At 38.9% G+C, this 15,311-nt stretch overlaps 1 protein-coding gene across 34 annotated transcripts in view; it reads left to right on the plus strand.

Annotated features, from left to right (window-relative positions):
- Positions 1-13,643: 13,643 nt before the first annotated feature.
- Positions 13,644-15,311, plus strand: part of fbrsl1 (fibrosin-like 1) — a 571,252-nt gene continuing 569,584 nt past the window's right edge. For all 34 annotated transcript variants that reach the window (NM_001443006.1, XM_087252062.1, NM_001443007.1 and 31 more), the window contains 1 exon segment: positions 13,644-14,758. In NM_001443006.1, coding sequence (NP_001429935.1) covers positions 14,486-14,758 — 273 coding nt within the window. In that variant the 5' untranslated portion in view covers positions 13,644-14,485.

The raw sequence follows: 15,311 nt of genomic DNA on the forward strand, positions 1-15,311 counted from the left end.
TGTTTCCCACTCATGTTGTATTAGCCGAATCTTAAGCAGAAATGTCATGCCACAACTAGTTCTAAACATTGTTTTCTACTCTCAAAAAACAATCTTTTCTGCTTGTTCAAATTACTCATATAAAATGAGTTGAAACGACACAATTCTTAAGGGTTTTGTTTTTATAGGACAACTTAATTGTATTATGTTCTATCCACTTAAATTTGCATAAATGATTACGCTAACTTAATTGATTTGTGTTGGGACAACATGATGAAATTGTGTGGAACCCAGCATTTTTATAGTGTAGGAGGGTCTTACAAAAGGTATTGCATTCGTTTTTTATGCCTGGTGTGCATACCCTCCTAGAAAACAATGTTTAGAATCAGTTATAGAGTGTTTCCTTTCTGGTTTAAGGTCTTAAGGTTTTTCCTCCTTCTTCTGGTCACATGGTACTGTGATTTCATTGTTTTTAAAAAGATAACAATAACCAATAGCAACACAAGGGTTGGTGATTTGATTTCTTCCACTCAGTAACTCTTTACTAAAAAAAAGTCATATGCACAAAATGCAGAAACTTGTAACCATGGCTCAGAATTGATACGTACCCCTATATAAATTTCTGGACATGGCGAAATATGTCCCAAGAAGTAAATTTTTTTTGCAGTTATTGTTTTTGCGCATCCACCAGAGGCTACTGACTGACTGAGTGACTGAACGACTTACCCATAACCCCACCACCCCCTTTCCTAAACCCAATCGAGTTTTCAGAAGCATCGATTGACTCCCATCACCCCCTTCTCTAACCGACTAAACCTAACTGACAGCATTTTCAAAAGCAGTCCAGAAAAAGAAAAGCCTTCGGCTGATTTTTACCACGTTTTCAGATTTTGCCACATTCTCATCCTGATATTTAGTTGTCTCTTTATCTTTTTGTCTATTGTTTTTGTCTTACCTGTTTTCTAGAACGGTTCTGTACTCGAACCTCATCATCGCAGTCAACTCAACTCCGCATCTTTAGTCAGTCGACATACATGGCGAGCTAATGAGCAAATTGATAACATTGGAAAAGTTGTCCAAACAGAGGTAAGCGTTCAGCAGTTAGCGCAAGAAGAAACAGTGGCCATCAGCGGCATCAAACCGTCCCGAAGCGTTAGTTTTTCCTGACACAGTGTACTGTTGCGTGCGTCTTGTGCTGACATTGTAATAGCAAAGCCTCGTCAGTGTGGTAGCATTTACTCTATTGAGCTCAGACTGAAAAACTAGAAATAGCAGTCGTTTCATACTGATTACTTTATCAAACAATATTTGTTTTCAACATGCACTTGCTGCATTTAAATGTAGACACTTCAAGCTTTCTATAGATATGTGTTTTATGTCTGTGTGTTTTGTTTTCGCAGAGTTTTAGCGCATTTTACTGACACGTTTCTAAAAATAGTTCATAAAGAGAAAAAAGGCAGAATGCCTACACTGTTTATTATCCTTTATTTGCAATAGCACACACGTTTGTTGTCATTGTGAGTGTACACATTAAAAACTAGACACCTAGAAGATTCGATTGATGTATTGATATTGGCTCTCTAGCTCTCTGCAACTCTCACATGGTTGCCCATTGAAGCTACGCAGGGCTGTGCCCGGTCAGTACCTGGATGGGAGACCACATGGGAAAGCTAGGTTGCTGCCGGAAGTGGTGTTACTGAGGCCAGCAGGGGGCGCCCAACCTGCAGTCTGTGTGGGTCCTAATGCCCCAGTATAGTGACGGGGAAGCTATACTGCTCAGTGAGCGCTGTCTTTTGTGTGAGACGTTAAATTGAGGTCCCGACTCTCTGTGGTCGTTAAAAAATCCCAGGATGTCCTTCAAAAATCTGCCCACTGGCCTCTGTCCATCATGGCCTCCTAAAAAAACCCATATTCCAATTGGCTTCATCACTGTCTCCTCTCCACCAATCAGCTGGTGTGTGGTGTGCGGTCTTGGGCAAAATGGCTGCCGTCGCGTCATCCAGGTGGATGCTGCACACTGGTGGTGGATGAGGAGATCCTCCCCATTGTGTCAAGCACTTTGAGTGCCCAGAAAAGCGCTGTATAAATTTAAGGAATTATTATTATTATTTTATTATTATTATTATTATTATTATTATTATTATTATTATTATTATTATTATTATATTATCTGTACGATCAAAACTAAAAGTGTAATTTAACTTCATTTCAGCTTTATGAGGTGAAAACTTGTCAAAACGCGTATACGAGGTCTTCGACCCCTGGGGGTTAAGACAAAAAAAGACTAAAAAGACTAAAAAGTAGCCATACGTATCTCTGGATGCCAAAATTGCAGTCTCCAGTAATGTAAATGATGGGTACGTTTACACTATGAGCCTTTGTTGGAAACTTGCAGACTGATCCTGTGGATGAGACATTATTTAAAAAATTAGTAGAGGACACTGATAATTTAAGTCAGAGAAATTGCTTTAGCATCTTAGCATTTGTGGAAAAACTGTGAGATTGTGTGCCAGCAGTGGTCATCCTGTTTACCAAATAGTTCACTGAAAACTTGATTTCACCAAGGAAAAGTTAAAATTCCTAGAACTCATTATGAAAACAGCAAATCCACTCATGCACCTTGAGAAAGCAGCGTGGGTTTAGTATCTTGAGACTGATGTCGTTTTAAGGCAGAGGAAGGTGGAGGATTTATGCATTACATGAGTGCTCAAAAGCAAGACTTTCTTGTGAGAGACCCAGCAAGTGACATAAATATCAAAGCAAATGCTGGGCTGAATGCAGGAAGGCTGCCATGATGTGCATTTGATCCCAGATAACAGAAACACGGTTTTAACTAAAGAGGCCTTGGAGTGTCTGTGCGCAAGAGCGAGCAAGAGAGAGAGAGAGAGAAATGAGAAGGAAAGAAAGAAAGACAGAGACACTGAGAGAAAATGCCAGACTGAGGAACCCCACTGGGAGGACAGTCAGAGGCCATTCTCATCTCTTTTCTGTGAAAGCACGACTGTGTTCACACACCTCTGTCACATCCTCTCTTTATTACCGCTGTGCACTGGATAGACAGAACCCGAACTGATGTACAGGGTGAAAATTCCTCTGTGTGATTGTTCGGATGTTCTGAAGTCATGTCTTTTGTCTTCTTTGGATTGATGAGTCATAAACTTTAATTGAGTTCTTGTCCTTTGGTGCTGAGATTTAGCAGAAGGGACGGTCTATTCTGTCATTGTGAAATTACGAACACTGTTTGATAGATAGCTACATATAATTTGTAGAGTTTGTGTAGTCAAAAACTGCAGTCTGGATCTTTTTTTTTTTTTTAAATCCTTGTGAAATCAAAATAAAGTTTTTTAGATGTTAGTATCAGTATGTTAGTCTTATGTATATTTATAATGGTCTCAATTCTTGGAGGACCACAGCTCTGCATAGTTTAGCTCCAACCACCTCCAATTCACACCTGCTGAATGGTCTCTATAGTAGACTTGAACACCTTGATGAAATGGATCTGCTGTGTTTGATTAAAGTTGGAGCAAAACTGTGCAGAGTTGCTACCCTCCAGGAATCAAGTTTGAAACCTATGATCTATAGCAGAGATGCCCAAACTCAGTCCTGGAGGGCCAGTGCCTATTGACCTCCATAGTTTAGCTCCAACTACCTTCAACACACTAGCCTGGAAGTTTCTAGCACACCTAGAAAGAGCTTGATTAGCTGGTTCGGGTGTGTTAAAATGGGGTTGGAACTAAAATATGCATGGCCCGCCAGGCCCTCCAGGACCAAGTTTAGACACCCCTGATCTATATACAAGTGTGCTCTTAAACAGTGACAAATTTGCATGTAGAAGATATAAACATCAGCAAAACCCACCCACCCACTTTACCTCTGTGCTCTTCGCTTTCGATCGCTGCAGCCACCACCAACATTGTCCTCCGTCCCATCTCCAGTTTTCGTAATTTCAATTATCGCATCCCATGGGTCTTCACTGATGATGCATATGGCCCAAAATTGTCAGCCATGCCCCTACCTATATGGATCAACTTCTTTTGACATCAAGTCATACATCAGTTTCTTATCAGATCTTCTGCCCAATCAAATGCCCTGTAGTATCTGATATGCCCCACCCCCTTAAAGATGCTTCTCAATAGATGCACCTGACACAACTGTGATAAAAAAGAAACACTATTGGCTGTTTTTTTGTTTTCAAATGAAGGGTTTACTCTATGTCTGACGCTGAAAATCCCCCCAAAAAATATTTTTAGTTGTTTAAAAAATGCTTATTTTTTAAGAATGTTTCTGTAGAAACCAACCCAGGCTCATTCTAAATACATACCCATAGGTACAATTCTGGATAGTGCCAAAAAATCTCCCAGGAGCTGTTTTTTTTTTTTGTTTTTCTTTTCGCAAATCCGACAGAGGCTGCTGTGTATGCTTTTTGAGATCTCAAATTTCTCTTGCGAGTGCCTTTCGTGCATGCTCTTCTCGCTTAAATCCACCAGAGGCCGACTGACTGACTGATCAACTGATCCACCCTCCTCCTTCCATAAACCCAACTGTGTTTTAAAAAACACCGATTGACCAGCGTCCACCCACTTTCCTAAACCCAACCGACAGCGTTTACAAAAGCAATCCAGAAAAAGAAAAGCCCTCACGGCAGTCTGTTTTTTACTATGTTTTCAGATTTTACCACATTCTCACCTTGTTATTTACTTGTTTATTTAATTTTTTGGCTTTTGTGTTTGTCTTCCCTGCTTTCTGGAACTGTTTTTCCCCCAGCCACTGGACAAACTGGTAACAGTGGAAGAGCCATCCATACGGAGGTAAGTGGTCAGCTGGTAAACTTGAAAAGGAACAGCGTTATACGCCAACACGTTTCTCTGGCTACATAATTTGCGATATCCAGAACTGTCTGTACAACAACACCAAGAAAAGGATTTCCTGAAGTGCAGACAAGACAAACAATGTAGAACAGTATATGAACACACATAATGCAGTCAATAAGGATAGTACAGCTTACTTATTATTTTATAGTAAAGTAGTTTCATTCTGTAGGAACTTCAAATGGGATCCAGTAGAGCTGCTTAACACTAATCTGATTGGATTTCAGGAGATTGCAGTAGGGATAAACTCACCCCCATTATGTTACTAAATGTTGTAATATAACTTTAATTGGCTGTACAATTTAATATAGTTCTTGTACTTCGGTGCTAAGAATTAGTTTAAGTTTTTGTCATTGTGAAATAATTGTTGATTGAATATTGTTTGACAGCTGCACTTCTGATGAAATTTGGATGTAGTTTAAGTAAAGTTAATTAACTAAATAAGCTATTTAGTTTTAAACTGAGTACTTACACAAGGAAATTGCATTTTTGCAGGCTACTGATGCTACATCTTGTTTGGTCTTCCCCTTTCGACCACTTCTAAAGGTAGATGAAAACTCATTTCAGATCAGGTTGCTTTCGTAGTGTAGACGCTCGTGGTCAAATGTGTTCAAATGGCAACAAAACACCACCTACTTTCTGCCTACTGACCTCATTCTAAAACATTACAGGATGTGGAGTTGAATTGCATCTGTCAGACCTTATTTAAACTTTTCTGTCTGAAATCATTATTTTATTTAGAAGAGGGAAAAAATAAAATTGATACAATAAAAGCACAATGTTCTTGTAACAGGGGAACACATTTTTATTTACATTCTTTTTTGATTTATATGATTTTTTTTTTTTTTTTTTAGTACAGATTTGACTTAATAGCTTGTAATAGTTTGGATCATTATAAGTGATGTTCTACCAGAAACGAACATGATCTGTCCATGAAATAAATATATATATACAGTGAATAAAAAGTTTTTCATCTGAAATATTTCTCAAAGACAGCAACACATAAGCTAAAAAAACAATTTATTAAATTAAAAAAGCTGACACAAAGCGTGTAATTTTTCGAGCCACACGACTCTTCATCAGACAGTGTCGAAACATTATACGCTTTGTGTCAGCTTTTTTAATTTAATAAATTTGTATTTTTGGAGCTTTGGTGTTGCCGCCTTTGATGAACATTAAAATTTGCACCTTTTGCGTTTTTTGGCTGAGCACCTAGTTAAGAGGGATGTGCGTGCTTTTGTACAGTTTTTTTCATCCGAAATATTTCTAAAATGGTCTGATGTTCGACTTCTGTAAGTTGTTCTGTAAAGGAATATGTCATTCATTTGGTTCTCAGATTTTTTTTTCTTTATAAAAAACACTTTAGGGGTAGCACAGTCGCCTCACCGAAAGAAGGTCGCTGGTTCGGGCCTCGGCTGGGTCAGTTGGCATTTCTGTGTGGAGTTTACATGTTCTCCCTGCGTTTGCGTGGGTTTCCTCCGGGTGCTCTGGTTTCTCCCACAAGTCCAAAGACATGCGCTATAGGTGAATTGGGTAAGCTAAATTGTCAGTAGTGTATGTGTGTGAATTAGCGTGTTTGGATGTTTCCCAATGATGGGTTGCAGCTGTACAGGCATTCGCTGTGTAAAACATGAGCTGGATAAGTTGTGCGGTTTATTCCGCTGTGGCGACCCCAGATTATTGAAGGGATTAAGCCGAAAAGAAAATAAATGAATGATTGAATGAATGAATGAATGAATGAATGAATGAATGAATGAATGAATGAATAAAAACACTTTACAAATGTACAAACCTGGTCATTGTCCTTGTCCTCAGCCCACTGTACCTACTGCTTTAATAGTTTTTTTAATGCTAAAAACTGTTATATAGAAAAAAAAACTTGAGAAATAGCACATTTAAGTTCAGTCATTCACATCAATTGATGAAAAAAATGAAATTCTAAATAAAATCTACAAATAAATATTACAAATATTTAATACAAATAAATTTACAATTGTCCCCATGTTTCTGTCAGTCCAGTCACATTTGCATAATATTTTTTCTTCTGTAGAAAGTCTTGTTTTATTTATTTGGGCTAGAATAAAAACATTTTAAGGACAAACTAATTAGCCCCTTTAAGCTATATATTTTTTTCTAACTTGCCTAATTACCCTTACCTGCCTAGGTACATTAATTAACCTAGTTAAACCTTTTAATGTCACTTTAAGCTGTATAGAAGTGTCTTGAAAAATGTCTAATAAAATATTATTTACTGTCATCATGGCAAAGATAAAATAAATCAGTTATTAGAAATGAGTTATTAAAACTATTATATTTAGAAATGTGTTGAAAAAAAATCTCTCAGAAATTGGGGAAAAATAAACGGGGGGGGGTGTAATAATTCTAATTTCAACTGTATATATTGTTTCATATGACATTTTTAGTGGCTATATTTTGAGAGTTAATAATATAAATTTCATAAATGTATTTGACATGTGGAGGAACAACAAGTGTGGTGCAATGATGTAATGCAATAGTGTTGTGATTGTGAATGTTATGAACTGTGAATAGTTTTTACAGGAAACAAACATTAAAAGCACTTGTGAAAGAATTGAATAAAACATAATTCATTCACACATGCTTTTTATGATTGGTTCCTGTAAAAATGATTCACAGTTCATAACATTCACAAACACGCCGTTTAGTTCTTAAACTGTAACATGGTAACAATTTACAATAAGGTATCATTTGTCAACAATAGTTATATAATATAGTTATAAAACTATATTAGTTAACATGAACACCATCATTTATTTATTCTATTTAATGTTCAGATTTCTCAAAGCATTGTTTAAATATAGGGTGTTGTTGCCATTAGAATCAGAATCGGTTTTATTGCCAAGTGTGCTTATACACACAAGGGACTTGCTTTGGCTACAGAAGTTCCCAGTGTACATAAAGTGCGAGTGACAACAACATGAAAATAAATGTAAAAAAAAGCCTACAAACAATAAACAGAGATGGAAGTAGTCAAAAATTAGTGTAACGCAATGATTGCTATTTAGTCTTATTTTTATATGTGTGTGTATATATATATATATATATATCATATAAATACTGTAAAAACATATAGCTCACAGTTAATGTTATCAATAAATAAACATTAGTAATAGTTAAGTGTAGCTTATGTTTTTAAACAATTTTATTTCTGTTACTTAGAATATATACTCTCACTGGTCACTTTATTAGGTATACCTGTCCAACTGCTTATTAACGCAAATTTCTAATCAGCCTTTCGCATGGCAGCAGCTCAATGCATTTAAGCATGTAGACATGGTCCAGAAGATCTGCTGCAATCGAGCATCAGAATGGGGAAGAAAGGTGATTTAAGTGACTTTGAACGTGGCATGGTTGTTGGTGCCAGATGGCCTGGTCTGAGTGTTTCAGAAACTGCTGATCTGGGATTGTCAACCAGCTTTGGGGTTTACATAGAAGGGTCCAAAAAGAGAAAATATCCAGTGAGTGGCAGTTCTGTCGAAGCAAATGCCAGGTTGGTGTCAAAGGAGAATGACCACAATGACTGGTTCGAGCTGATAGAAAGGCAACAGTAACTCAAATAACCACTTGATACAACTGAGGTATGCAGAAGAGCATCTTTAAACGCACAACACGTCTAACCTTGCGGCGGATGGGCTACAGCAGCAAAAACTACACGGGATGCCACTCCTGTCAGCTAAGAACAGGAAACTGGGCTACAATTTGCACAGGCTCACCAAAATTGGACAATAGAAGATTTAAAAATGTTGGCCACAGCCTACCTCAGTATTGTTGCTGACCTTGTCCATCCCTTTATGACCACAGTATATTCATCTTCTGATGGCTATTTCAAGAAAAATAACGCACCATACAGCGTGAATCATTTCAGACGTGTTTCTTGAACATCACAATGAGTTCACTGTACTCAAACGGCCTCCACAGTCACCAGAACTCAATCCAATAGAGCACCTTTTGGATGTGGTGAAACAGGAGATTCGAATCACGGATGTGCAGCCGAAAAATCTGCAGTAGCTGCGTGATGCTATCATGACAATATGGACCAAAATCTCTGAGAATTATTTCCAGTTCCTTATATTCCACAAAGGATTAAAGCAGTTCTGAAGGCAAAATGGGGTCCAACCTGATACTGGTAAGGTGTACCTAATAAAGTGGCCATAAGTGCTTCCATCCAAATATACATAGAAATTCATTTTTCAAGTCTGTAAATGAAGATAAAGTAAGATTTTCCAGAAATTTTTTGATTTTTATAACTTTTTTAAAATGTCATGTGTAATGCCATGTTTACTCAGGAAAGAGATTTCGTGGTGGAATGCCCACGGTAGTATTTGGAAACACCAAACTTTCGCTCACACATGCGAACTGATGTGTTTGGAAATGTCACAAGATGTCTAAAACGGCAGACATAATTTGTTTACCCAATCTAGTTAGAAGAGCCTTTGTGTTCAGTTACAGTCTCTCTGGCTTCTGAATTTCTGTCTGGCTGAACATTTCTCTCTTCACACTATCGACTCGGTATAGTGCCTCTCCAAGTGTGTTTATATGTGGTTTTGTCTCTTTGCTTGAACTGTGAAACGTGTGAAAAAAATGTTGATACTGTCGGTTTCTCTGTTTTCTTAAGAAGCAATTACAGAGGCCGTCCAGGGAGAAAGGATGGGCATCATGTTTTGACATACTCCTTAGAGATCATCACGGATGAAATGCTCCCGGCGTTTAGTCATCACATTTGCGCCGACTCCGATTTCAGGCTCTGACTTGCCAGATTGTTATCAAGGAAAATACAAATGGTTATCAGAGAAAGTATAGCGCACAGTCTGTTAAGAGGATAAGCATCAGTGTGTTCCAGAGAATCAATCAAAAGCCCAGGTATGTTGAATTTGTCCACACTTCTCACTGGGATCTACTGTATATTCTGGGCCAAAGCCATATTGATTTGTGCAGATATCTTTAAAGAAAAGCTGAACTGACATAACACAGTCTGTCGGGATGTTAGTTTAGCTTGAAGGTGCGGGGAGGCGAAAAATCAATACAACTCATTTTTGAATTTCTTCAAAAAGTGTTGAGCTAAGCCTTTGACTGAACCCGGCTCTGTGACTTTCCTGAGAAAATATTAGTCAAAAAGAAAGAAAAAAAGAGACTGTATTCACATTATATTTGGCATTTGCTTTGACATTTACTGTATACTTGGCTTTTCACATTTCATTTCAGAGCACGGCTAATCTAATTTGGCGTGATGCGTTCAGAAAAACTCAACTCCGTTTCAAAGTCCTTCCAGTAATTCCTGCTGTCTTTCTTTTAGACGGAGACGATTTCACATTGCGTTTGTATTTCCTCTGTGGTTATGATGTGCAGCTTAGACACCCACTACTTGCTCCTCGCCCTGCTGATACTCTCCATTTCCAATTCACCCGTGCAGTCCTGCGGAGTTTGACCTTTTGCTGGTGTAGCCAAGCACTTCTAGATCCATGGTTAGAGCACACAGTCTAGTGGAAGTAGACATCTTAAACGTAGTGATTACATGACTGGAGAGATTTTGTGTGATTAGATAGATAGATAGATAGATAGATAGATAGATAGATAGATAGATAGATAGATAGATAGATAGATAGATAGATAGATAGATAGATAGATAGATAGATAGATAGATAGATAGATAGATGAGTGAAAGATGGATTGATGGATGGATGGAAAGAACAAAAGAAGGATGGATGGAAAGAGCAAAAGAAGGATAGATGGATGGATGGATGGATGGATGGATGGATGGATGGATGGATGGATGGATAGATGGATGGATGGATGGATGGATGGATGGATGGATGGATGGAAAGAACAAAAAAAGGATGGATGGATGGATGGATGGATGGATAGATGGATGGATGGATACATATATGACTGGATGTATTGTACAGTAGATGAGTGAAAGATGGATGGATGGATGGATGGATGGATGGATGGATGGATGGATGGATGGATGGATAGATGGATGGAAAGAATAAAAGAAGGGTGGATGGATGGATTGATACATATACAGATGGATTGATGGATGGATGGATGGATGGATGGATGAATGGATGGATGGAAAGAACAAAATAAGGATGTATGGAAAGAACAAAAGAATGATGGATGGATACATATATGGATGGTTGGATTGTAGATGAGTGAAGGATGACCGGATGGATGGAAAGAACAAACGAAGAATGGATGGATAGATGAATGGATGAACACATATATGGATGGATGGATTGTACAGTACATGAGTGAAAGATGTATGGATTGATGGATGAAATAAGTGATAGTTTGACAAATAAACAGACCGATAGACAATGACCAATATAAATCTAGGTCTCTATCTATATATCTGATTATATAGACAAAAGGATGGACCTAACAGATGAATGGATAGATACATGGATGGATTTTACAGTAGATGAAGATAGATAGATAGACAAACAGACAGACAGACTGAGAGAGAGAGATAGACAGACAGACAGACAGATATGATATACATTATTGTGCGAGTGGGGTGTAAAATAAATCATTTATGATGAGTTATATGATCTTGAGACTGTGTGTGAGTGGTGTTTTAAAGGACAGCTGCTCACTTGCTGCCTTAAGGCGACCTCACAGTATCTAACAGCTTATAACTGCAGACAGAGCCCTGAATTATTATATGGAAAAATGAGCTAAGACCCAGACTGCAACGGTGAAAAAAAAAAAAAAAAAACACACGTTGACCTGTTGTGGTGCAGTTTATGTTTCTGGGGCTGCATGACATCATGTGCACTTAAATGCAGGTTTACAAGAAGGGCTCGAGCATGAGCAATCTGCTCTAGTGGAGATTGCAATAAATGGAAATAAAAATGACTTTGCTTACAGTAAATGTCTGTGTCAAATCTCATTCTGTGACATTTTTACTGTTGTTTTTTACATGTCTGTAAATGCATAACTTAAAAAACAAATGCATTAACCCAGATGGCTTATTAATAACCCATATGTCGCATATTTAAGTGTAAAGAATTGACCATAGTAATCTTATTTGTATTTGTAACAATTCATTGTTTTTCGATGCCTTCAATTCGCCCCTGCAAGTTATGTATTTGCACTCTCTTTCATTCACATACAGCACTTGAGCTGAATATAATGGATTCCCCTGAATAATTCAGTAATGTGTGATTGTGGGCTACTCTACTGAGTCCAAAGACCACTGTTAGCTCCTGCTGTTATAGTAATGCCTTCCCTGAGGACCGTGTGGTGACTGCGGATTGAAGAGTCTCATGAGTTTCTTCCCCTGAGCTTTGTGTCCACAAATCTAAACTGGCCAGTCAGTGTGATGAATGAGCTGTGTACAGCCTCACAGTTAATCAGAATGTACTGGGTTTAAAATAGCAATCGTTTGCAACATAATTGTGAACACCACAGTTATGCAAACAAGAAAATGTTGATAGCGAACATCAGTCATGTATTCAAAAATACGGAACTGCTGATGAATGGATGGATGAATACAAGTAAAAGTGGATAGATAGATAGATAGATAGATAGATAGATAGATAGATAGATAGATAGATAGATAGATAGATAGATAGATAGATAGATAGATAGATAGATAGATAGATGGATGGATGGATGGATGGATGGATGGATGGATGGATGGATGGATGGATGGATGGATGGATGGATGGATGGATGGATGGATGGATGGAACAAAAGAAGGATGGATAGGTCAGACAAATGACCGGATAGTATAGGAGATAGTTTGACAAATAAACTGATAGATGGAAAGAGGGACTGGTTGATATATAGATAGACAAATATTTCCATTTGTCTATCTATATATCCGTTGGTCTCTGTCTTTCTATCTGTTTATATAGTTTATATAGAGGGATTGAAGATAGACGGATGAATGGATGGATAGATGAATGGATGGAATAGGTGATAGTTTGACAAATAATAATAAACATAGGGACCAATAAATAGAAATATCCATCCATCTATCTGTCTATCTATACATCTGTTGGTACCTATCTATCTATCTATCTATCTATCTATCTATCTATCTATCTATCTATCTATCTATCTATCTATCTATCTATCTATCTATCTATCTATCTATCACTATCTATCTGATTATATAGACAAAAGCATGGATACAGTAGATGAAGATAGATAGATAGATAGGTAGATAGATAGATAGATAGATAGATAGATAGATAGATAGATAGATAGATAGATAGATAGATAGATAGATAGATAGATAGATAGATAGATAGATGGATGGATGGATGGATGGATGGATGGATGGATGGATGGATGGATGGATGGATGAATAGATCATACAGATGAATGAATGGAATATTATTAATAGGTTAACAGACAGACATATACCTTTTGCAAGAGGTTAAAGTTTATTGGATGTATTACAGTGATTGAACCAGATTTGAGGTAGATTATGTACAGTCTGTCTCTCTTATCCCTCGTTCTCACTCTCTATGTGTGTGTGTGCTGCAATAAAGGAGAGGGTTGATAGACTATACAGTGGGATCGGTGTGGGCTTTTCGAGCTGCCTTCACTGATGCGCACTTGGCCGCTGACAGCTCGCTAACTGCGCGTCTCTCCCCCCGCTGACAGGCGGACGTCACACACGAGAAACACCCCGCAAATGACATGCCACGAAAAAATAAGTTCCTCGGAGTAATATAATAAACCAGCTCACTTCCTCTGGCAATCGCAGAAGTGGCGGAAGTACGTCAGTTTGCTTGACTCGGAGCATTTACACTTCGCAGTGCGATTTCTGACGAGCAAGAAGAGAGAGAAGCGGAGATGTGAATCATCCGCTGTCTCTTTAAAGGCACTTAGCGAAGCTTCACGTATTCCGACAAACACGCCGTCGTCTCTGCCTTCAGCCGCAGCGCGCGCGGGCAGCGTTGAGGAATGGACGCCTGCAACTTACTCTCTTCTGGATAACGAACTCTTTTCTTGCTTGGATATGGTTTGTTTCTGGTGGATTGCGTGCTGAGGAAGGATCTTTGGGGATATATATAAGAGCGTTGACGCGGACCGCGTTGTCTCGGATGGTTTTGTGGCGTCTCTTCACGCTGAAACTTGCTGATAGAATAAGTTCCTATTTTTAAATTGCGCGACACACACGCGGAGGCTTATTTATGCTGTTTCTGACACAGTGGCTCATGGATTGGGTGGAAATTAAAGCTGGGCCGGCGACATGAGTCCAGAGCGCGGTCTGCAGTATGTACACAAGCTGATGTTATTGTATAGCGTTGCAACAAAGTTGCCGTGCGCGTGGAATTCACGCTACTGCAATTAAACAGCCATTTTGCACCTGTTTTAATGAAACAAGGCGTTTCGATCCTGTGACGCTGTGCTTTGGATTATAGCTACACGCCTCAACCTGCATGGATCACATTTGTTTGTTTATCACATTACGGAGCTTAACATCCAAGGTCATACTGTAAATTGTTTACAGGCTTCAGTATCTTATGGGTGTGTTTCACTGATTGTGTGGAATCGATTGGTTTTTACGTGATCGGGTGTCATTTTTTCTTTTGGGTTTTTGCGGGGGGGCGGGGGGAGGACATCGCACCGATTTTAAAATGGAAGGGAAAGTGAAGCAGAGTCGCAGATCCCGTTCGCAGCGGGAGAGGGGACGGAAACGGGAGGCACGCGCCGGGGAAGCCCGCAATCGGAGCCCCTCGTCTGGTTCCGAACGGGAGCGAAGTCCCGGTAAAAACGCTCCGCCACGCTCGACATCCTCGAACAGAACACCGCGACCCCCGCGGAGGAAGAGACGCGAGTCTAGCTCTCAGGAGGAGGATATTATTGATGGATTTGCTATAGCCAGTTTCGTCAGTTTGGACCGTCTCGAGGTAAGAACCAGGTTGAATATTCTGAACACGTCCGACCGTCTATGGCCGCGGCGACGGTTCAAGTTTTTTGTTCTTTACACGCTTGTGATGATGACATAACCGCTTCTGAGGGCGCTAAACAGGTGTTCGGTGTTGTCACTGTGTCGCATTCCTGAAGTTCTCTTGTCAGTGAGCGATAATGATGACAAAATACAGTAAGACTACGCGGTGACGTAATAGAGGTCATGGCTTTTGATGTTTCGCGCTGTCACTCTTGCAGAAGTGTGTCAACATTGTTTGGCAGGTCACTTCGAGGAAAACAGTAAAACAGTCGGTTTGAATAGCAAGCATTCTAATACCACTTGGCTTTGTCATCTGGTAAAGTGCTGACATGATTTCTGACAAATAGGAAGTTGTGGTCTTGATGGTTTTAGGGGCTTTTGAAATCTGTAAATGTCACTTAAATGACGCTTATTATCTGCTGATATTTAACTCTGATACGGCGCATACCGTGACTGTACTGTTTCAGTGACAGATACTGTTGTTCAAGTCAAGATGATAGACTTGTTTTCTT

The sequence above is a fragment of the Danio rerio genome, chromosome 5 (genome assembly GCF_052040795.2).
Source record: "Danio rerio strain M-AB ecotype USA chromosome 5, GRCz13ab, whole genome shotgun sequence".
NCBI lineage: Eukaryota > Metazoa > Chordata > Actinopteri > Cypriniformes > Danionidae > Danio > Danio rerio.